Genomic DNA, 24,224 nt, shown 5'->3' on the forward strand with positions numbered 1-24,224 from the left:
TTATTTTGGAGACACAGCAATACAGTATTTAAAAATGATCCCACATTCTTTTACCATATGGTGGTATTTGGGGCTTAAAATTATTCCTCCATTTCTACAGAATCGGGTGTCTCTGACAATTGGAAGTACTGTTTCTAGAGACCTAAATTAAAAACAATGGCATTGCACCAGTTAACAACCCCCAACAAAACTGCTTGCAAATGGAAAGTTAGAGCAATTTTAATGATAATAGGGGAATAAAACTGCATAGTAAGAAGTGAATTAACTGTGGTGCTGTAAGTCAGAGTACCACAGGGATCTGTTTAAGGATCCACTGCTGCTCTTAGTTTAGAAGAATGATCTAGATTCTCGTATAATCAGAAAATGAGTGTTTGCAGATTATACCAAATAAGGACACAGCTAAAGTAACAAATGACTTTCAAAAAGAAAATGAGCAAACTCCAGACAAATAATCAATATAGGCAAGTATCAGGTTTTACACATGGGTAGCAAAAGCTATATGAACAAAAAGGGAAATGCAGAGGTGAAAGTCTACTTGCAAATGTCATCATAAATAGTCCTTCATATCTACTAGACTACATGAGGATGTAATAATGGCAGAAGCATGTTTGTAGATAAAAGCATGGGGATGTTAAGCAAAACAGTATAGGCCTTATTTAGAAAAGGGTACAATTTGTCACCAGGTTATAGAAAAGACATAGCTGCTCCGAAGCAGAAGAGAAACAGGAGATACATTCCAGACAGGGATGTCAGACTGAAGGAACTCAACCTTTAAGTCTAGAAAAGACAAGTAGACCTGATAAAAAAAATATTCAAATGCATTGGCAAGGTCAATCCAATAGATTGTTTTAGAATGAACAGTGAAACAAATCAGGAAATAAGTGAAAGCTATGTGGATGGGCATTTAAAAATAAAAATAGGAGCTACTTCTTTAGCCAAAAGGTTGTGTGCGCATATGGAAAAGGCTAGTCGGCTATGCTGATGGAGCCGATACCCAGGCTTCTTTCAGGAAAGAGCTGCATGAAGGCATCTTTACCAACTACCAAGCAGGCTAGATTGGTTACAAATGAGAGTAGGCCCTTTGGCCCAACTTGCATTCTTAAAGATCTGCATAGTTCCATTTAAAAAAATGTTTGACTTTGCACTTCACAACAACAAAAAAGCAAGTGGATTTTAGTCATACTTTTTCTGGCATTCAGCTCCAATGCAACTTGCCCACTACAGCCTCTCCAGGTGGCAAAAATCCTAATGAGCTTTGAGCAAGATGCTAATCTTAGATTTCCCCCGCTTTGTAACTACCCCCCACCCCCAACACACTGCTGGAATTCCAGAAAACCAAGCAATAAAACTGGAGACTACATCACAAATCTTTGATGAAAGATGTTTTAACTAAGCACAAGACTGTGCAAACCTTTGTACTTTGGCATTTAATATATATATATACACACACAAGCTTTTTTCTTAGTTTTTATGAACTTTCCAAACCTGGGCAAAAAGCTAGATCTAGAAATCAGAATTACTGGTTAGGCATTAAACGTTTCAAACATGTAGGAATGAATTAATTCTTCAAAATATAAGGCACAAAAACCCTGTGTTTTTAATAAGTGAAGAGTTTACATTTTCATTACAACAGGACATATGCTATATCCACAAGGCCACACAGGATACAGAGGAATTCAATACCACAAGGAAAAGTCACCACCTTGGATGGACACCAACTGTGCTACTGTACAATAGGTATCTCCCAGTTCCTTTGAAAAGGTGCTGCCTTATAATTGCGTCTGACTTTTTGCTGTTAATACACATTAAGAGCAGAAATTCCAAACCCAAGATTCTTTCCAATATATTTTACTCTTAAACAAGCAGGGTATTCATGTAGAATATTACCGAGACGCGTTTTACTCAGGCTGTTTTCAAACTGAAGCCTCTATGCCATTTACATCAGCAAACCCAAAGTACCCTATAATACAATGCAACAGGATAAAAGTGAACTTAGAATACCTATGGTAAATTTTCATTTGTTTATTCTAGCATTTGTTGCAGTAACCTAGAAATACCCTAACTGAGAAAAGCCAACATTATTTCCCCTGGTAACCTAAATCCACTTTCCTTCTTCCTCCAGATGTCCAAGAAGGAATCCTTAGCTGACTTAATGGATGTCAAAAAAAGCATGCCCAATTACCCTGTAGCCTGGAGGCATTTTCTCACTATTTCTAGATAACATTTCCTCCACTAACAGCCAACAACATACCATTGTAAACGGCCATGCTGGTAGTAACTGAAAAATTCCTTAGGGAATATGACCAATGTTCTAAAGTTACTTTCCCTAAACATTTATTAACATTTCAATCACTTTTTACAGTTATGTAGACCGCAAACCTCAAGACTGTTCAATCTATTTCAAAATTGAGTTTGCACAACAGCACTGGCTAATTCAGAATTAGTTCACATTCAATAGTGTACACTTTTGAGATCTCACGAGTACAAATAAAAAAGCAGTCTACCTCAACAGATGTATTTAAGAGACTGTAGTGTCACCCAAAATAAAACTCCCAGCAACCCCGCAAGCCTTTTCTAAGAGTAAGACAAAAATATGAATGTGATTACTCGAAAGATCTGCAACTTCATTTTCTTTTTGCAATGCATTTGTGTTTTGCTTTCTAAAGTTCCCAGTCCTAAAACATTCAAATTTGAATTTTAAAACAGCAAATTAGTCATTAGGGACAAAAACAGTTCTACAAATGCACTATAACAAGCAAATGTCAAATTTGAAGGTGAAAAATTTGAAAAAATTAGCTTGCGTTGACTCAGCATATTAAACCTGAACACACACATGCTTAAAACATAGTATACTTAAGTGATTTTCTATATTCCTTGAAAGTAATACATTATTCATACAGTAGGGTCTGGATACACAGTGAAAATGTCATACTATTATTTCCTCTTAATCCCCCAGCCTCAGAACTGTCCTATATAAGTAGTTTGCTCCATAAATCATTTGGAAGCGTGAAAGTTGGGTCGTGGATGTTAGTGAAGCCCCAAACAATCTACATCCTTAGAACCCTAAATTTTAAACATTACCAGAAACATTCACAAAATTGAGAGATCACTATCCCCCTTAACAGACCAAGATAATGGTAATGAGTTAAACTTCCACACAGGATCATGGAGAGGGAATCGTGCTCTTTATCTTTCTGCCCAAGGACATTAACTGCAAAATGTCATGATTAATTATTGAAAATACATCACAATCAAGACAAAGGTTGGAATTAAGTGCCGTACTGTAAACCTGACTCGGTTATATACTGTAGTCACGAGACGGTACACATCACCATACAGAGCACTGTGGTAGTAATGCGCTGTAACAATTAACTAATGTTTCAATTAACGCAAACAGGACTAGTCCTCCAAACTCTAATCTTGCTTGACGGCTTCCATTCTTTTCCGAGATCGCATTCGCGATATTGCGTCTTCACAACACAAACGATTCAGTTTTCAGAAGCGTTGCTAAACAGGTAGATCACCTTGACCAACAGACGTCCCACCACGAAGACATTCTTATTAAAGCTACAGTACACACACGTCTCGCTTTTCACCGAGTGCCTTTGTTAAAAATGTATGGTTATTTCAAACTGATACGACTTGCCCAATATTTTGTCTTATTTGATGAGCAAGGATGCGTGTACGTTTTATGTTCTTTGGACCTGCTGTTGAAGGATTTTAAGATCTTCAAGGGCTTCATTTTGGGGAAAAAAACTCTGTAGCTTTAAGAAACTTGTAATTCCAACTCTATTCTCAACCTGTTTTCTGCATTATCTCGTCCTTCACTCTTTAAAAATCATAAAAGTGAGAAAACCACGAACACAGCAGTAAGAATGTATTGAGGATCAGACTTTAATACAACGAAAAATGTCCAGTAATGCACACGGTAAATACCGTAGCCCTTTATTCATTCATCCTGCCCGGCCAACACCCACCCTCCATTTTGAAGAAATCGATACAACTGACCAGATCCACAGAGCGTTTTTTTTTAATTCTATACTGAAAGTAAAACAATACAATATTAAAAAAAGTAATACTCTTAAAAAGACTCAATGTGCATTGCCAATGTAAAAGCTTTAATGCGTCTGTTAAGTAAAGTGAACAAAACGCACCTTGCATTCTGAGGAATCGCATTCTAACTTTTAAGCCTTTAAACATTAACATTTTGAGCCAAAAGCATTTACTAAAAAGCCTCGTGGTGGTTACGGACATGCTATACACAAAACTGTTTCCATTACATGAATTCAGTTTAGCTTAACTCAACAACACCTGTAAACAGTAGAAAAAAACGTACGCATTACGAGGAAAACTGTTTTGGGAATTACAGCCGTAGTATTAAACAATTACCGCAGTACTGCACCACCATAGACAAGACAAAAAAATCCTTTACCAAGCTGGTGGGTTTTAACTGATATTCATAATAACCTAAAGACATCTCCCCATATACTGTGACTAAAATAATTTTTAGGTTATGTACCTAAAAAAGTTAAGAAAGAGTGCCTTTGGAGAAAATAATGGAAGTGAAGCTCGTTCTCTCAAGTGTCAAACCACCGATACATTATGAAACCCTTCAATTGTTGCATTGTAACAGACACGCGATTAGTGATGCGTATCTAACAAACTAACTGCAGTCGTGCAGGGGTTCTCTATTTTCTAACGTTACACGCTAATTCCATGTACACCACCTAAGGCCACGTCCATCAATGCGGTCTCATTCTCTCGATTATTTCAATTAATCGTTGCCGACAGTCGTTTGTGTGCTTGAGATATCCTGACCGGCGAGGGTGACTAATGTTTAAAACCGTAGAGCACTTACTCTCTCTCTGGCCTGTCTCTCCGCATCCACCTCTCTCTGCAACCGTTCAGCCCGTTCCTCGGCATCATCAGCCTGCTGCTGCAAGGTCTGGATTTTTCTTTTCACAGCTTCAATCGATGTAGCTCCGGCCATTATTTTTAAACTTTTAATTCCTCAACTTAAAAAAAAAACTATTTTTCCAGCAAAAAGTGTATTACGTTTAGTTTTCTTTCCCCACACAGTCCTCGGGATCTGCGTCTATCCTTTGCGCATGAAGAACTCTACAATAACCTCCTCTTGACCGTCTCCAGTTCTGAGTTCACGCCTTGAAGGGAAAAAAAAACGACCTGCTCGCTCTCTCTATTCAAACACAGTATGCCGGGAGGGGATGCAGAAATTGCTGCCTTTCAGCTAACCAGCGAGCATTCTGCTTTCCTACACCAGCTCGAAAGGGGACTGACTTGCAGAATCTAGGAATTTCTCGCCCTCCCCCCCTTATCGTTTTAGTAATGATGTCACTCATCAGAGGCCTGTTTAGTTTTAAAGGCGCACTAACTGTTAAGTGACTAAAAGGACAAAAAAGCATTCACGACTTAAGACAACATACTTCCAAACTGCGTTATTATTGTTAGTAATGTTAACTGCAGTAGCAGCATACTACCGGGGTCACTTCCTCGCTCCTTCCAGAGCAATGTGCTCTTACAAAAAAAAAGAATGAATGCAGTATTTGATATTTAAACATTTTTCTAAGAATAATTCATATTCCAAATAAAAAATAAACAGACCACGGTGGATAAAATGACTTTATACAGAAGAAAAAAAGGTAAAGCAAGGCTGCTTCTTAAATGTCTTCCCTGTATCTTCCTCAGTTAAAGTTATCTGTGTAACTTATACTGAAAGTCCAGGGCTATGCATTGAAACGGGTGAAAGCTATGGAGGGAAGTAAGAAGCAAAGCTCTCAGATAAAGCTCTGGTCTTGATGAGTAAAATAACATCCATCTATCCATCTGTATCCAATTTACCCTTAAAGGGTTGCAGTGAGCCAGTCTAACCTAGCAGGCTGACAGAAGAATGCTAGCTCTTCACAGGGCACACTCACACATTGGTACAAACTGCTCTCAAATTAAGAGATGCTCATTAACCTGGACTGCATGTCTTTTGGCTGTGTGAAAGAGCCACGTACATACAAAGTGAACATGCAAACTCCACATATAGGGCACAGCAGACCAGAACTGAATTCTGGACCCAGACAGTGCTGTGAGGTGCCTGCGAACCACCACTGAACCACCACTCCGCTGTGCTGTCTGTTACAATTCCATACATTCCCCAAGGATAAGCGTATTCAGGTACCTCTGTTTATTTCTTCTGTAATGAAAATGTTAGAGATTAGCAAATGTAAGACATGAAATAAGAAATAAGATGTGCAGTCTATCCTCTCTTTATCCCTTAGTCCGACATGGTGACTGTGAAAACAGGACTGGACCGTTTTTACTAATGACTTATACATTCACTCACAGTTGATAAGAGCGGAACAAAGTCTTTTGTAAATAAATTATAAGATACATTTTTAACCATTTGCTTAGTTAATTTTTCCCTTATACTGTACAGTATGCAACATGATGGTCACCCTGTCAGGGGTGTAGCTGTGCTTTGCTCCCTATGATTCAACATGATTTCTGATGTGAATGGATGGATACTGTACAGTATATGCCACATATAAACTCCTATTTCATAGAAAACCAAGTGATTCAAAAAAATGAAAGAAAGTTGATTCAGTGATAGAAGAAGGAACAAAACACATCTTTGAGTACAAGAAAATGAGCACATTCAACAAAGAGTAAATCTGATTGAACAGATGGATTTTATTGCAAGAAAGTGTTAAATTCCTGACACTCCTGTATTCTTTCAGATATACAAACCAGCCAGTAGAGGACTGATTGTCTCTAGCTAAAGTATTGTACAATGTCTCATTTACAGGATTGAGAGTCTATACTTCAAAAATTCAACTATGGGCGTTTAGTTAATGAATAGAAATAGATGTTAAAATGATAGTTCTCTATTCTTTAGCAACACACTATGTGCTTTGTCTTGAAAATGCTTTCCTTGCTGCTATCTGATAACTAAAGACAAACATTTATTCGCCTATACACCCAGCAGAACTGATATTCTGCTAGCAGTCTGTACAATATACAGCCAATAGAGTTGCCAGAACATCAGTAATTGTGGCATTGAAGTTATTCATAGGATTCAAATACAAGTTTTATTTATTTGTTTCTAAACCATTTTTGAAGTTCAAAGGTGACTTTGGACAGCTACATACTGTAACCTTACAAATATTAAGGAAACAAAATGCATTAGAAAACCTACCTTTATAAAAAGGCACAAACTGCATAATACAAAGAATCTACAAATGTTGTGCTATAGCAGAACATGTAAATGCTGAATACTGATAAAAGCATTATATAAAAAACATTTATATGTAATACATACAGTTGTTATGAATCCATACATAGAACATTAAATAAACCTTCTACTAAGCACCTAGTTTTCTTTTTGCATCTGTTACTCAAGATTGAACATTTATTTATTAAATTGTAGTGCAAAAGCTGCTGATTCACATGAATTTCTCTTCTGCTCCAAAAAGCATGATTTGTTCAGTAGTTTTTGCACATTGCCAATGTATTCATATCTGTGGCACTGCAGAAAACACAGTTAAAATTAAAAACATGGTCACAAATCATGCTGAGGAACAGGCTTTGAGAAAACTGCTGACTGCTGTGTTTATTTTTAGTTTTATACTCTAGCTGAGGAGAATGTAAGTGCTCAAAATAATCAATGGTTAGTCCACTCACCTGGTTGCCTTATTTAGTATCTGAGGAACTAAATCTGAATAACAAAATAATGGAAGAATAGAAATGGAAACTATTGTGTGTTGCATTTTTGTATTATAGAGTGCCTGTTGATGAGGGGATGTAAAAAGAGAACTATTCCATTGCCGCTATCAGAGGGAGTTACCATTGCAGGCAGTACATGAGTAGGTGTGTGTAGTATAGTATCTACTGTGTGGCTGCTTGGGAGTGTGATCTCCTGTGGAGTCAGACAGGGTGTGAATGAAAAGCCCTCAAACTGGAAACATCATGGTCTGCAATGTGAAATAGTGGTTAGGGCCCTATACCTGTGACTGGAAGGCTGTGGGTTTGGTTTGAATCTGTGGTGATACACTACTGCTGTACTCTTGAGCAAGGTATGACACAGCAAAATACACAGCTATATAAATATTTGGATACAAAAATAATTTGCTTTGGTTAAAAGCATTAATCTAATAAATATCAACGTAGAATTCAGAGCTACTAAATGTGCTTGTAGGCAAAAATTTTAAAAGACTGCTGTTTTGTTGTTCCTTTGTACTGTAACTCATGGGATCCTGTCTGACTGTTTTTGTTTCGCTCTAAACATTTGGAGAGTTTTACACTCTCCACATCAGTACCTTTTATCAGTCTGAGACCCCATGAAAAGTCCTGTATTTTTATGTTCAAGAAAAACTAGTTCCTTAAAACCAAAGGTGTTTTTCTTTCATTCTTGTGGAAGCTAAGGGGGATATCTGTATAATTTGTCAACCAATTAGAGTTGTGTCCCTGTTTTGAAATGATGCAAATACGTCTATGAGTAGAATCTGAATCATTTACGGATTTCTCTACATGACATAACAACCTGATCATATATCACCAACTAAATGCCTGTTATGCTTTATTATTGCTTATGCTTTATGAAAATCAAATCACAGTGGTTTATATTGCATGTTTTCAGACTGAGGAAGGACACTTAGGAGCACCAAGAGACAACCCACAGAGACTATGGCACAGAATGCACCCCAGAACATAATCAAATCCAGGACCAAAAGCTTTGATGTACTAATTCAAAACACCACACCATTGTACCACTCAGACCAAAGCAGTTATTTTGCAAACAGTGTAACAATTGTCCATCACACAACAGTAAAGGAGTGAAAGGCAAGTTGAAGGTTTCACCCTGTAGGTAGCAGTTGTCACACTGTTTGGAAAGAACATACATACAATTCATACAATACATGGGTTGAAAAGGAAATGGCTCATTTCACTTTACAGTTAGCATCATATAGTTCAGAATAAGGCTTTCAAATTGTTTTGGAAGGAAAATGTAATCTGTTGACATCATAGTGTTTACTATATGTAGTTCAAGTACTGTAGGTAGCTGCGTCAGCATGCATAGGCTGCAAAGGAACAAGTAAAGATTTATTCCATGCTGAAAAGAGAAGAAAAGAAAAACAACTTTTCGGCTGTGGAGCTTTCTTTGGGTGTGACAATTGTTCCATTACTATATGTACTGTATACGTGAAAAAACAATTTTCTACCATGTTTTCTGATGAAGCCTATAGTGATTTTCAACAAGAGATTGACAATAGTTAGAAATTTCAATTCATTGTATACTGTGAGAGTCAGTAAATTCAGAAAAACGTAATGAAGGAACACAATTATCTGAAGCTGTATCTTCAGCTACAGTAAAGGGAAACAGGCAACTTTAACTGTCAACAGTTAAACAGTGTACCAACTTGAATGCATGTTGTTAACATACATATGAAAATGTAATGTTTATTCATGTTTTCATGCATTTTTATGTTAACTATTTCTCACAAGAGAGCTCTTTTGCAAACCCTTAACAGGAATTCTCATCAAAATAAAGACTACTTTTTCAGTGATCTTAATGGTTCAAAATAAAAACATAATCTTGTTTCAGTCTACTAGATCACATGATTTCTCACTCTGCAACAAGTAAATATACTGTTTATACAGTATATAAAATATATCAAGAACTATGAGACTATACAGTAAATTGTGTTCCATTGAATCAATGACCTGGGAAGAGAGCTCTGTAAGAACTATCTGTAAGAATTATTTTTATATAGCTGTTTTTGTCAGCATACAGTGTTTCTAACACATATCATCATATGATATGAAGCATAACTAATAATTAAACTGGTAACAATAATGCATTAGTTTAAAAAAAATAAAGCATGTATTAGGTAACACTTAAACAATGAATTATTTTCTATGAGCTGCTGTCTTGCCAACAAGAGTCTTTTAGAGGGACTTTGGTTTAAACTGATTGGCTGAGCTCAGTTTCACATGTCTGTTCTTCTGTGGAGGTCAAACTTGGTTTCCTCTTCTGAAACAGGATCCATAGCAGCAGGTCAATGTCCAAAATAAACATTAGCAAAAAAGAAAATAAGGGATGTTGCAGATACAATGTTAAATCAAGTAAAGAAATAGAATGGCTGAAAACACATTTTAAATCTACACTCTCTGGCAATTTACACTGTAAGCTGGTACTAGTTATGTCAAGAATGACAGACTTCGAATGATTTGCTTTACAGTTTATATTTTCCTAAGCAACAGGTTAGAGCACATTTTACATGGAACACAAAAATCCATGCCTATGAGGAAAAGAGACCATGTTTTTGTTATTCTAAGTAAGTAACTTGTCATATCTAAGAGAGCCACTGTAGATTCCTCAGTTGACAAGCTCTTCTATAAACACATTACTGTCATTTGCTGAATCAACAATTACAGAGGTATTATTTCTCTTGAAGTAGCAATGGTGTGTTGCCATATGAACATTGTAAGTTAGTAGTACTGTCTTAACAAAGGTTGTTTGACAATGTTTAGCACTTCCAATATTTGCTGAAAATAATTATTCCACTATATAAACAGGGGGTATCCAAACTGTATAAACTGAATAAAATCTAAAAGTTAAATCATCCTCTACAGCACAACAAAATATTTTAAAGAGCTGAGTGGCTTGAAATACCTGGTTGTATTTAAATACTGAGAAGTTTATGAATTTTTTTTCTTAACAGAATATTACCCACTGTATTGTACATCAAGTGTAAGAAGTCATAAGTGAGAGAGAGAGAGACAACATCAGCTCAGTGCATACCTGTATGGAAATACAGTATCTTACACTGACAGGCAAGTGAAGAAGTGAACGTTTTTAGTCTTGAACTGAGCAGATCACATGGGGATTGGGGATTCCACCCTATGGACTTTGTGGACAGGAGAACAGGAGAAATATGAACCTGTGTCAATACATTAAGAGTTGTTAAAGTCTGGAACCAGCCATATTGTCAAAGCTCATACCCTGTCTTAACACAGTGAAATACAGGGGCATCAGAGCAGTTTAGATAATCAATGATACCTAATTACTTTTTCAGATATAATACTTAAATTTCAAGTTGGAGTTCAAGGGATTGATTATTATAATAAATCTCTCTCATCCTAGTGTTAATCCCACATCAGCAGGGTCCGCTTGTCGGCACGCCCGTCTCCATTTGGTGGTTTGAACAAATCTTTGAGCTGACGTTGCCATTAAATGCGACCGAGAATTCCTCCTGCCATCGGAGTTCGGGGGGGGGGGGGGGGGGGAGGGGGGAGGAGAACAAAGTAATGTAGCCAATTCATAGAGGGGGATTATTAGGAGGCATAGGAAATTTGGCCAGGACACCGGGGTTACATCCCTACTCTTTTCGAGAAACACCCTGGGATTTGTAATGACCACAGAGAGTCAGGACCTCGGTTTTACGTCTCATCCAAATGACGCCACTTTTTTTACAGTATTGTGTCCCCGTCACTATACTGGGGCATTAGGACCCACATGGACCGCAGGGTGAGCGCCCCCCGCTGGCCCCACTAACACCTCTTCCAGCAGCAACCTTTAGTTTTTCCCAGGAGGTCTCCCATCCAGGTTCTGACCAGACTCACACCTGCTTAGCTTCAGTGGGTTTTCAATTGTAAGTTGCTGGGTGACATGGCTGCTGGCGATTATTATAATAAATATTATTCTATAAAGAAGACAGCAAGTTTAAGACAATGTTGGGATACACAATGCTATTAGTCGAACCATTTGCACTGGCCTGCAGTTACATTTAGATCTGTTCCCAGATATTACTTTAGGTATAATGTTCACATTTTATGACGACATGCACATTATGCGACTTCTACAGCATGGTGAACACAAGGTATATGTACATACTGTAACTCTACATCCCATTGTTCATTTTGTCCACTCACATCATTAGTATTTTTGTGCAGATTCTAAATTACAATGAGGAAGATATTAGCAAAGTGGTCAACTCTGACCCTCTATATTGTCATAGCTAGCATTTTAGATCTATATTAGTGTATATATTAATGTATTTATAATGAGATTTTGTAATTTAATATATAAATTAATATGTATCTAATGGCTAATGAGGCATGGAGAGCAGAAAACACTTTAATGAGTATAAAACTACATCTGTGCAGCTGTTTAAGGATTATGACATCACCAATTATTTATCAGCCTGACTATGACACACAACAATCCCTGAAGCAATAACTGACATAGAATTTAGCTGAATAAATAGAACTGTTGTCACTGAAAATAATACATTTAAATTAAACACCTAAGAAAAGAAGGATAAAGCTTAAAACAATTACTAAATCCTAAGGGCATATGTGAGTATTTACACATCTGTTCAACCTCTGTCAACAAGTTCACTGATCCTTGAACAGCTTTTCATCTTCACAGTAAGTAATAAAATAACTTAAAAAATTCTCATGAGATAAACTAGAAAAGAAAGCAAAAAAACAAATAATTTTTGCACTTAATTCTGTTGGACTAAAGGGTATAGTTTAATTTAATAATTTCCCCTTCATCAGCATGACCACAGTGGAAAGAAAAGGTAATACAGATTTAAATTTGTTTATATCATTTTAAAAACTGTGGACTGGACTGTTCATATTCCAGGACACTGTCTTTTTGCGTCTGGTGAGTCGCTTGGTTAGTCTACAATTGTTGAAAACCCGACAGCTTCTGAAAAACATACTGTACAGTAACAGAATTGTTAGCCATTACTTTTGAAATTAAACAGTACGCCTCAACAATAATGCCATTACTGAGTTTTGTAGCTCATAATTCATTAGTATTAATATCTAGGACTATTTACTGCAAGTGTGCATTCTGTTAGAGCAGTACCCTAGTCTTGCTTGATGACTAATTACAATCTTTTGGGTAAAATGGCTGACAGTTGAAATGAAAGACAACAACAGCACAGTCAAGTGAAATTACACTAGACTTTACCTTCAGTCAAGCAGGTTGAAACCAGTTTGTATATGTTGCATTTTATGAGGCTACCAAAAATCTTTTTTTAGATTGTAATATTTGTGTTTGCTGTTATTACAGTTTGTTATTAAAGTATAAAATACTGTAGTGCTTATCACTATCAACCCAGAGCAGATGCAGCTCTGGGACTGGGAGTAGCAGAGTTACCAATGTTTTTTTGCTCTTCTTTGCTGTTTGTTTTATTAAATCTAATCTCAGTTACACCCCTGAGCGATAATACAAACTAGGCATCATCTAAGGAAGACAACAGATACAAAGAAAATATATTTTTTATCCAAGCCAGGGCACAGAATGATATATTATCTCCAATATTTAATTATAGTTTAAAAAATCACAAATTAATCCACATTTTGAGACCAAAAACAAATAAGTGAGCAAACACTTTTTTGTGGGAGCTAACTAATTGATTGTGAATAATATAAGGGAAGAGTAGGTCCCTGATTTAAAGGTAATTATTTACATTGTTAGCTTTAATTTAAACATGTTAATATGCCTTTTGTTTGTCAAGCCTGACAATGGGAGAGGAAAGAATATAAAAGTGATCACCACTGAGGGTTTCCAAGTTTTCTAAGACAATTTTTAAATGTGTAAAATTTCATACCTTTATGTATACTTATTTTTCCAATTTCCAGTTATATTTTTTCAAATTAAAAGCTTTCCTATTGAAACTTAAAGATTTACAGCTGTCCAGTTAAAATTTAGCTTTGTGGTCAAAATGGTTTGGGTGTCTCAGAAAGAGCTTAAGTGCAGAATAATTACAGAGCAAAGACTGAACACCAACTTTTGAAAACAGAACCATAAAAACACTCATATTCAGCACATGCTGATTTCGAATTTTGTAGGAGAGAGGTTTTTGTTATGTTGAGTTCTCTCATTACTTACTTAGTAAGCCTGTTATTTGCTTAATTGGGACAATTACACATTAACTGTAATTAATGAGTACTGAAAACTGCTTCAACAACATAAAGGTGGGCAAACATTAAGAACTATAAGCGATTAGCATTACTGCCTTGCAGTGCTGGGACCCTGGATTCAGTTCTATCTGTGTGTGTCTATATTTGTGTCTGCGATGGATTGGCATCCAGGATATATCCTGCTTTGTGCCCATTGCTTGCCGGGATAGGCTCCAGCTCCCCATTGACCCTGAATTGAATGAAATGGTTAGAAAATCCATGAATGGATTTGTAGCTATAGTTCTAGGGAAGCAGTGGGTCACAGTCGTCTTTGTTGGCTGCTTTGTACCTGCCAGACTCAGCTGCAGAGAAATACAAATGGATAGTTGTCATATTGAAAGAAATGTACCTGCTGCCCTCTGGTTTGGAAAGAGTTTATGAAGGCTCTCATGAAGTGCAGAAAATGATCCCTTGTAACAATGATTCAGTTTGTTTATTGGGCATGAATTGGGCTTAGTGAGGACAGGAGGTAAACAAGATGGCTTAAAAGCATTTTACCTGACTGGCAAAGATAAAAAAAGCGTTCTTAAAACTAAATTCTGTATTTGTCTTATTTTTCCAGGGGGGAGAGGGAAACTCCGATTGAGCAGCAATGTGAAAAGAATGAGAAGTGTGACTGTGCTCTAAAGAAACAGAAACATTCTTTGCATTCCTTTCTTTTTTTGGGGTTAAATAATGGTAATTCTTTTTTGTGTTTTGCTATGTTTCCAGTTATTGTCTAGGGGTAGTTTTTCAGAACATTATTAGCTAGATAATTATTACCCAGGTAAATCTAAAGCAGCCTGGGATTAGAGATGACTAGAATCTGTGATATCATTACACAGCACTTTTCAATGATAACTCCTCTTGACAAAGAAAGGCATTTTCAGTGACTGTTCAAGACTGTGCAACTTTTTATGCACTGCGCCCATCTAGGGAGGGGAGAATTATAAAGGGTGAATTCAAGGACATGTTGGAGGGGGGATGCGCTGACATCATCCCAGCTGCTGAAAGCAGGGTAGGGGAAGGCAGTATCAAGGCGTGAGACACCTTTTATAGGCCTCTTCCAGACAGAGGAAAGATATAATGGTCACTAAACCCTGAAGTGACTTTGCTGACCGATTTATTTCAATGTTTTTTTGTGTGTGTGTTATTATTTGGGGGTGGGGCTGTTTCTGAACAAATGCTCTACCTCTAGTACCTTTTTGATAGGCTTAAATTTCAAAGGCAGACAATGCTTAAAACAAAATCAGCTGTCTCAAACTGGACCGTACAGGAAAAAAACTGAAATGCCAGTTTCCCACTGAGGGCTATTCCACCTAACCAGGCAGAGCAGTATTAGCTACCATGTGTTATGGATACCCTGTACAGACATTACCTTGTTTTTTTATGTTAAAGAATGACTATGATGTGCATATTAACAAAGGCTTTTTCTGATCCCAATTTTAGGGAAATGAGATATGAAAAAAGGCTCTTAATTTACGAAAAGACCAGATGTATTAAGAATTCAGTAAAATCAGTCCTGTTTTTGAACCTTCTATGGAAAACAGTGTGCCCTTTTGCACATTGCATCTCTGAATTGACAGAATGAAGAAATGACATCATGTTTTGTTGAATACAAAAGAAGAAGTGAAAATCATTTTGCTGTTCTAAACTCTCTAGATTTTTTTCCCTTCGGATAAAGAATGGATGGATTTTTAAAATTCAGTTTGTGGTATTGCACTGGAGACTCTAAGGAAAACAGACGTGAAATTGCAACAGATGTGACAAGCTTAATACAGTAAACAAACAAATCACAGCAATCCCATGATTATGTCATCTGTTATTTTAAAGTTGGCTCTCAAAAGAACCGTTGCAGTGTGCCAGTATTCTGTGGCGCAGTGTGGGTAATCCACTGAATCAATATTCAAGAGTTTTACAAGCATTCCATTGCTTTGTTGAAGAATCCAATTTTATATGGTATTATAACATCATGTAATAATGTCAGGCCTTTGAGATTTTGGTTGGTTGAATACAATCTTAAAATACTCAATAATTCATTAAGTTAATAAAATAATGAATACAGTTAAAAACAAGTAACTGGCTGACACTCTATGAGGTTTTCTATGTCATGGTACACATTGAGTATAGTATGGAAAATACAGTATATACTTAAGAGCACAGTCTATTTAAAACTTTTTAAACTATTCTGCAATAATGTCAGTTGTAAATAAAAAATATTATATTTTCAAATGTTATATCCAGTTACCACTTGTTTTGGTTTATGTACAGTATATACAGTACTGTAGATCTTTAAAACAAGGTTTCCCTAATCTAGGCCTCTTGAGTGGATAAAGACTCCCAACATTCACTTTCGCAAACTTTTCAGATGCTTCTGTACGTAAACCTACAATTCTTACATTTTTTAAATATACTGTATGAAGTACTGTGAAGTACAATTAAACAGGAACTATTTCCAGTAAAGTTATCAATCTATACTATACACAGCACACTAATTATACTGTAACTCCCAGTACACATTAATGTGAAAAAAGCAGAATGTTTTTCATGAGGATGTTTTTTTTAAATCTAAGGTGTTTGAAATGTAATTAATTGTTTCATGAGCTGAATTATAGCTGCTTAGGTCTAAAAACAAGAATGAGTTGGCTGAAGTGTCTTTTTCTCTACCACATAAATGATAAATAGCATTTCACTTAGCTCATTCTTTTTATTAATCTCCTTTCCACTGAGCTCCTACCCTCAAAAGGTAGTAAAAATATGCATGAGAAAACTAACTGGAGTGATACCAAACAGCACAATAAGCAAAACTTCTAGATACCATGAGATGAAAGAAGCCATTTTTCCTAATATGGAAGCATTTGCAATACTATTAAAGTTACTAAGCATACCACAAAGCTGCTGGCAAATACTCAATAACATATCTAATACTCCAGTGCTCTAAATGTCCCCCTAAATGCAGAACAGAAAGCTTTTTACAACATCTATTTTAAAAAGTAAAAAAAAACAGTGAAAACGGTGTAAAGTTCTATGTAAATGTGAACTCCACCTCAATCCTTTCTCTGTTTATTTTTTTGGTTATAACCTCTCCAAAATATAACATAGAATGACCAAGCAGCATGCATGAATGCAAGGTGCAGTGCCCTGCAGATACTGTATATTCATATTCCTGATGAAACAGAAACAAATAACATCACGTACAGTAACAGAAAGATTAATGTATTGGATAATGCGTCTTGCATAAAATCATCAACAAATTATACTGGAATCTAAGCAGTGTTGCAGAGTCATTTTTGTCAGAAATAATTAAATGAAGTTCAACATGGCAATCACATTTCTTTTCAGTCTTGTACTGTATTTTCTAAATTCTCAACTGGCAGGAACTACGGTACACTGAAAAGACTCGCTCTTGGTTCTTAAGAATCTTTGCTTCCATTTTTAAATTTCCTTACGAAGTATAAACCAATTGGTTGAACTGAGATCATGAAGTTAAATGACCAGTTAAGACTGTTTATTTTGTGTGCAGTTAAACAATTTTAGCTTTTTTTGAAAGTTTACTTTGGATCACTGTCATATAGGAATGTCTATTTCAGGCCATTCCCAAATGCATGGCAGAGGGAATCAGGTGTTTGGCCAAAAATGTCCTCTATTTTAACAAGGGATTTAGGACCCACAAATGTAAAACAACCACAAACCAGTCCCCCACTATATTTAACAGTGGGTACAAGTGTTTACTCAATTGGAGAATCACTTTTTATGCGAAACACTTTCGAGAATGGCCACAAATTTTAAATCTATTTGACCATAAGACAAGATTTCAGTCTGTGAACCTGTCACGGACGTCCAAAGGGACTAACCGTGGGGAGCAGGAGAGCAGAAAAAGACCCATATGCGTGGCGGCGAGACGGGAAAAAGGCCCGGGCTCATAATGCAAAGAGTCAGGAATGCCGTATAGAAACCTATGCCCTCAGGGAGCGGACGTGGGGCGCCCTGGTGCTAGGCGGGTCTCAGGACATCCGAACGTCAATGCTGAGCGAGGACAGAGTGCAAGACCCGGAAATATATAGCCCAAGGGAAAGAGAGGGACAGGAAGGACAGCAGACCGGAAACTAGGGACAGGACAGAGAAGGAGCGCCCTCTGGCTGCAGAGGGCGTGACAGTACCAGCATAATGTAACTCAACAGTTTATGTAACTCAACAGATATCATTGAAGACAACAACTGTCTTCAATTATATCTTTTCTGTTTTTTGTTAAAAATTGTTTAAAAAATTTGTTAAAAATTGCAATTAACTGTCTTCTTAATCAATATGTCTAACACCTCTTGAGTTTAATTAAATGAAAACTTGCACTCTGTGTGAAAGAACTGTGAGATTAAAACTAATGAGATGTTTTACAACAGACTGATATTGAACCAGTCTACTTCCTTATACTGTATACAGTACAGTACCTAGAAAGTGCCATCAATAAATTATTGACAGCCTCCCTTACAGGAAGGAACGCAAAGCCTTTTTTTCCATCTCACATTGTGCTGAGAGTCAGCAGTTCACAGTTCACTCAGGAGGGAGCAGTGCAGGCTGGGTGTGGCCACCAGTCAGGCTTTTGTCATGAAGGAGTGTCACAAAGAAAAAACAGCAGTGGAGTATTAGATATTCCACTTTGCGAAAGAATAAATGTTCAGTTCAGAAATCCTGAATATTCTAGTTCAAGTAAATACAAGTTAGCATGTATTTTCAGAGGACAAACACAAAGCAATAGCAAACTTTAAAAGCATGCTTAAGTAATGCAGTTTTTTATGTTGTTGTGGTAAAGTCATTAACCAAACTAAACAATTAAAACAAAAGGATGAGAAAAAGACTTGACTTATGTAGTGATCAGTGATGATAGGGTGTACTAAGCCTCTTGCATTGTGAATTCGTCCAGGACTTCCAAAGAGACTTCCAGAGTTTTAAAATTACAGGGCACTTTTTATGTCCACAAACAAACTCAATACCACTGCAATACACTTGAAGAGCATAAAGCATTCAGGGCAACAGCGACCTCTAAGGAGTATTTTATGTATGGATGTGTTTTCCATTATATCAATTATATTGGACTACATAACATTCCTGTTGAGTTCTGGCTAGGTGACATTACAACTTGTGCTGTTGAAAAGAGCAGAAAAGAAGGTACATGCTGTCCATGTTTTGCATTAACAAAACAATAATCAGGTAATACATTTGTTATAACTGTATATTAAATCAGTCAGCAGTCTTTAACATTTTTTAACTGTAACCTTTAGCTGTACATTATTTTGCTGCTTTGAGAACTAAAATAATTCGTATGCCATTGTTATGTTTTGCCTTTGTTATATTTCATTAATATATTTCCCATATTTACTCCATTGGAAAATGAGAGAAAATGAATTAAGCTATGCCTAAAACATTAAGTAACTTAGAAAAACCTTTGATTACATCCTTTGCTTATGCTTATGAAATGTTTGGGCTTTAAAATAGTTTATATATTCCAAGGATTTTAGGTTGTGGTCTCCTCTTCATTCAAACCACATATTTTCTTCATTAAGATACAAAGCAGTAATGTAACATGCCAATTATTTAAGCACAGTTTTACTCTTCAAATTACATGCAAAGTAAGATAAACTAGAAAAGTAAGGGCTATAAATGTTTTGTGAAAGAAAACAATGAAAGATCATTCAACCGATTTAACATTCTGTTTTTGTACCTCAGAATAGACAGAACTGAGACAAAAGTGACCACAAGTGACCTCCATATGCAGACAGCTTACATAATCAATATCTTTATTTGTTCATATGCATACTTTTATTGTACTTGTCACCTAATAAAAATAAGGGCATCAGTTAAATAGGACCTCTGGTGAAATGGACATTGGTTATCTTATGGGTCCTTTAAAAAGCTATGGTCTAATTCAAGAAAGGCCCTCAGAATACAACAGAATAGGGACTGTGATTTCATTCTCATTTTATTGCTGTGTGATAAAGCTTTGCAGAATGCAAAGCACCGCATAACTCCACTAATAAACTGTCTTGCAAAAGTATTCGACCTCTCCTTCGGTGTCCTATTTTGTGAAAGTGTGACATTTTTTTAAACTTTATATTTTATTAAAAAAACGAAAGCTCAAAATGAAGAGCTCCTAGGGTAAGATACATTACAGTAATTGTTGGCAAAAACTAAAAGGAAAAATATGAATAAGATCACTTTATTGGCCATATACAATTTCTTGCATTGGGAATTTGTCTTTTCACATAGCCCAACTTGCTCTATGAGACACACAGACACACAGACAGGGAGAGAAGCTTGGGGTCAGAGCGCAGGGTCAGTCATTTGTACAGCACTCCTGGAGCAGAATATTGAGACCTGTGAAGGATCATCAATGGGCAGCAGTTTTCAAGACTTTCTACAGCTTTCAGTCAGTTTACATTTACTTTCCTATTCTTAAGCCACTCCACCATTGCAATTGTGCTTTAGACCATGATTTGGTCCTGCTCAAAGAGTTTTTCTCAGATTTAGATCTGATGCAGATTTCTGTTTACAGTTTGCCAAAACTTTGCTTTATCTATGACAGTAGCTCAACACCTTGTTTTTGTATCAAATGTAACAGTGCACATTTAGACCAAAAAGTTTCACATGTTTATGTAAAGTAATGTAATGTTTACAATATTACTTATTGCAGGGGTTTTGTTGCAAACCCTATGTAAGATCTAAGATGTTTTATTCTGAGTTCCATACAGGCCCTCCTCTGTAAATGGCCAGGATATTGTCAACCCATGGACATTTTCTTCTATCTCAGTCTGGCTGTTCAATGTGGAGGGACAGCCTAATCAAGGCAGTGTCTGGGTGTCTTTCACTTCTTAATGACTGATTTCACTGTGCTGAAGGAGATATTATACCTCCTTCAATTGAATTTCCTTTAATTGTTTTTATACCCTTCTCCTGCAGCCTTTATACAACTTTGAACTTGATTTGTTTTGAAAGCTTCTCCTTCACTGAGGGATCATACAGAGATAGATCTGTTTATTCTGAATTCATGAGAACCACTACTGTTGCATACAGACAGTGGCCAATCAACTACTTGTGAGACTCATTCAGAGCATTCTGTGCCTCTAAATTAATGTAGGTTTTCCACAGCAAAGGGCCTGAATACTTAAGCAATTATGACTTTTCCATTTTTTCTTACATATAAGGTATGTACTGTACTTCTTTCTTTTTGTTTTATACTTTGAAAAGCTAGATTGGGTTGTGTAATATAATAAATATTGTTACTTCAAAATGCAATGACTGGAAGTTTTAAAGCAACAAAATATGAAAATGGTGCAAGAGTCAGACTTATTTCGCAAGGCACAGCACCTTTCAGATATTGTGGATGGTTGCCTGTACCTGTACTCATTTTAAATAATCAATATGAGCAATGAAAAAGAAAACAAACAAAATTTTAAAGTAATCATACATGTTTATAATTTATATAGAAAGAGAATAGCTGTGTAACATCTCAAGTTTTGTGTTTTAAACATCCGATTAGAAATATTCTTTTGAAACAGACATACAGTATGAATGATTCAGATTCTATACTGAGGTGGCAGCTGCTTAAATCCAAATAAATAGAGCTGGATAAAGGGACCCTGATTTCTTGTGGTTTAGATGCATGACATATCTTTGTTCAAGTGTTTTTGAGTCAGTCCATATTAAAGGCTACTTTCCTGTGGTGCAGTCCTTGGCAGTACATGACAGACTAGAGGGTAAAGTTTTTCCAGCTATGAAGCGTTGACTACTAAAGTGTACAGCTGATGATCGGGGATTACAGTAAATAAATCCTGCTGAAAAGTTGCCCCTGTATTTCAGGAACAACCATTCACCAGGTCAGCAGCGGATAGCTATTTGACCAAATATTACTTTGCTGTGTTTAATGTCATAAATGTGTAGCTATTCTTGTTACAAATTGACAATGTGAACTCAAGACTACTGTAATCAAAGGAATAAATAAGTCTCCCTCACCAGACCTCTGGTAATATTACTTCAAAGCAATTAAAATACATAGCATTCACACAGAGGTGTTGACAAGGTTTATGATGTGTTTACAGACACCAGTGAAGTCTGGCTCGTTCTGCATCCCAGCTGTCAAAAGAGGGTTTGGTGTCATGCCTCATTCCCAACAGGTTTACTAACAGGGGGCTGATGGTGTTTGACTGGCAGGAACAGGCTGAAAAGGCTGGATTGCAACTAGAAAGCGAGCTCACCAGGGGGCATCAGAACTTTCTGAACACTGCCTAACAGCCTTTTGAATTAACATTTAATTATGAACTCCTCGGTAGGCCTTAACATGCATGCTTACACGGTAACACATGCCCATGATAGCCAGGCGTAGCCTAAGCAAGCTTCCTGTTCACAAGATTGGACAAGTCTGACCAAACACAGTGTTTTTCTTGGATATAGGATTCATCCTGGCACATCCAGACTGATGAGGTGATATACGGTAAAAAGATATCATGGGAAAACAGGGCTCATCCTGGTACATCCTGACTGATGAGGTAATCTACTGTGAATGATAAAAACCTCAGTGCAAGTTCACAAACAGAATTCCAGTTTCAGACATATTATGGTCTCTGGGGTTTTTCTTTCTGTAGAAAGGGACAATTTGTTCTCTTTACAACAACTGTATGTTAATTTGATCTTTAAAAGCTCACATTTTTATATCTGTAGAATCTGTCATTTCTTTTTATATATTTTCTCAATTTCTGGTAATGGATGTGTGTCTCAAGACAGCTGGCGGACAGTGTGGGATAAAATCTGATGAACCACATTTCTATACACCACTATTTTAAGGGATCACTTAATAATAAATACACACACACTTCACGAAGCATTATAGACTTTACTCCTGGAATGTGCCGTTCCAGCTCTTTGTTTCCCACAGAGTATAAAATTATTAAATTCTAAGAAAAACACATACATTTTCAGCTGAATATCATGAAGTGAAAGTTTTTTTAAAACCCCCAATGCCTGTGATTTGAAAAGTGGTTTGAAAAAAAGAATCTAATCTGAAATTGTATACACCACAAAGTCTTCTGTGAGCAAATCAGTGAGTGAACTGACGCAGCCGACAGCTGAAAAATGAGGGAGCTGGCTGAAAGAAAGCACTTGGAGATTGATTCCATATTTGTACTTAAAATGAATGGCTGAAAATAAAAATGATCAGAAGTACTTTTAAAGAAAAAATGTATGATATTGAAAAAATGATCAAGGAGCCTCCCTTATGATGTTCTATTAGAAAATAAAACACAACTACTACCTTTAAAAGGTGTATTGGGCATAAAATTTTAAACCCAATATTATTATTGAACTGTGAAACTCAACATGTTAAATAATGACATTGTGCTTTAAAAAATAAAATTAAAGAGAGAATCAGAGTTATTAAGTTTCTGTCTGGTGGCCTCGTGTCTTACACCTCTGATAATTGCCCCGTGGTTGATCAGGTATGGGGCACGTGTTCATGAAACAGTACTCACATCTGCCGCCTTCTTCTCTGCCTGCTCCAGCTTCTCCTGCGCATCTTTGAGGGACTCTGAGTACTTGTCCAGCTCATCTTCAGTGCCTTTCAGCTTCTTCTGCAGACCTAGCAACTCCTCCTCCAGCTGTCAGAGAGGACGACACCAAAATCTGAGAATATTCCTTACAGCAGAGGTCACCAGCCCTAGACCTGGAAAGGTCCAGGCCTTTTAGTCTATTAAACATAATTTTTTAAGCATTCTCAACAAATGTAAGATACTAAGTATGGAAGTGCATTTAAAACTGTAAACAGAAGACCCTTCTTTACCCAGAGGAGTTGTGGCTATATGAAGCTACCCATCCATGTTGTTGAACCTGACACCAAAGTTTATTTCAAGAAATTATTGATCAATTATCTACTAACTACCAAACAGGCTTGATAGGCCAATGACATCTTCTAGTTTGTAAAAATTACGTTCTTATGAAGAATCAAGTCTGGTCCTTGAAGGCTGAAAAGTACTTAGGTTTTAAGCCTAAATTATATCTAAATTAATTTAATAAAGCAAGCTGTTTGATTGGTCATAATGGAAAATGGAAAATCTTCAGAAATTGGTGATTTTGTGGTGACCTTTCAAAAACTGCTGGACTGGGGCTCTCCAACACCCGGGCTGGGCATTCCTGCTTTACAACCTCGTTACTGCTTTCAAATAAACTTTTCTGAAAACTTTTAAAGATGCTAAGATTTTGATCATGTTATTTTAAGT

The 24,224-nt window shown here is 36.6% G+C and overlaps 1 protein-coding gene and 1 long non-coding RNA gene across 12 annotated transcripts in view; both read right to left on the reverse strand.

Annotated features, from left to right (window-relative positions):
* tpm2 (tropomyosin 2 (beta)) overlaps positions 1-24,224 on the reverse strand; it is a 53,601-nt gene that overhangs the window by 26,215 nt on the left and 3,162 nt on the right. For 6 of the 10 annotated variants that reach the window (XM_088629173.1, XM_088629172.1, XM_088629177.1 and 3 more), the window contains exon 2: positions 23,481-23,606. In XM_088629173.1, coding sequence (XP_088485299.1) covers positions 23,481-23,606 — 126 coding nt within the window. Of the gene's footprint in view, positions 1-4,858; positions 5,312-23,480; positions 23,607-24,224 lie in introns of those variants that run through there. The other 4 variants (XM_088629179.1, XM_088629178.1, XM_088629182.1 and 1 more) reach the window with 3 other exon arrangements.
* LOC148673023 (uncharacterized) lies at positions 7,383-20,371 on the reverse strand. Of its 2 annotated transcripts, XR_015935913.1 has the most exons (3): positions 18,126-20,371; positions 11,725-17,792; positions 7,383-11,681 (listed from the first exon to the last, which is right to left on the reverse strand). It is a non-coding gene; the product is annotated as an uncharacterized LOC148673023 (long non-coding RNA). The 2 variants fall into 2 exon arrangements; XR_015935912.1 differs by having other exon boundaries at positions 7,383-17,792.

This window comes from Lepisosteus platostomus, chromosome 4 (genome assembly GCF_059453375.1).
Source record: "Lepisosteus platostomus isolate fLepPlt1 chromosome 4, fLepPlt1.hap1, whole genome shotgun sequence".
NCBI classification, from domain to species: domain Eukaryota; kingdom Metazoa; phylum Chordata; class Actinopteri; order Semionotiformes; family Lepisosteidae; genus Lepisosteus; species Lepisosteus platostomus.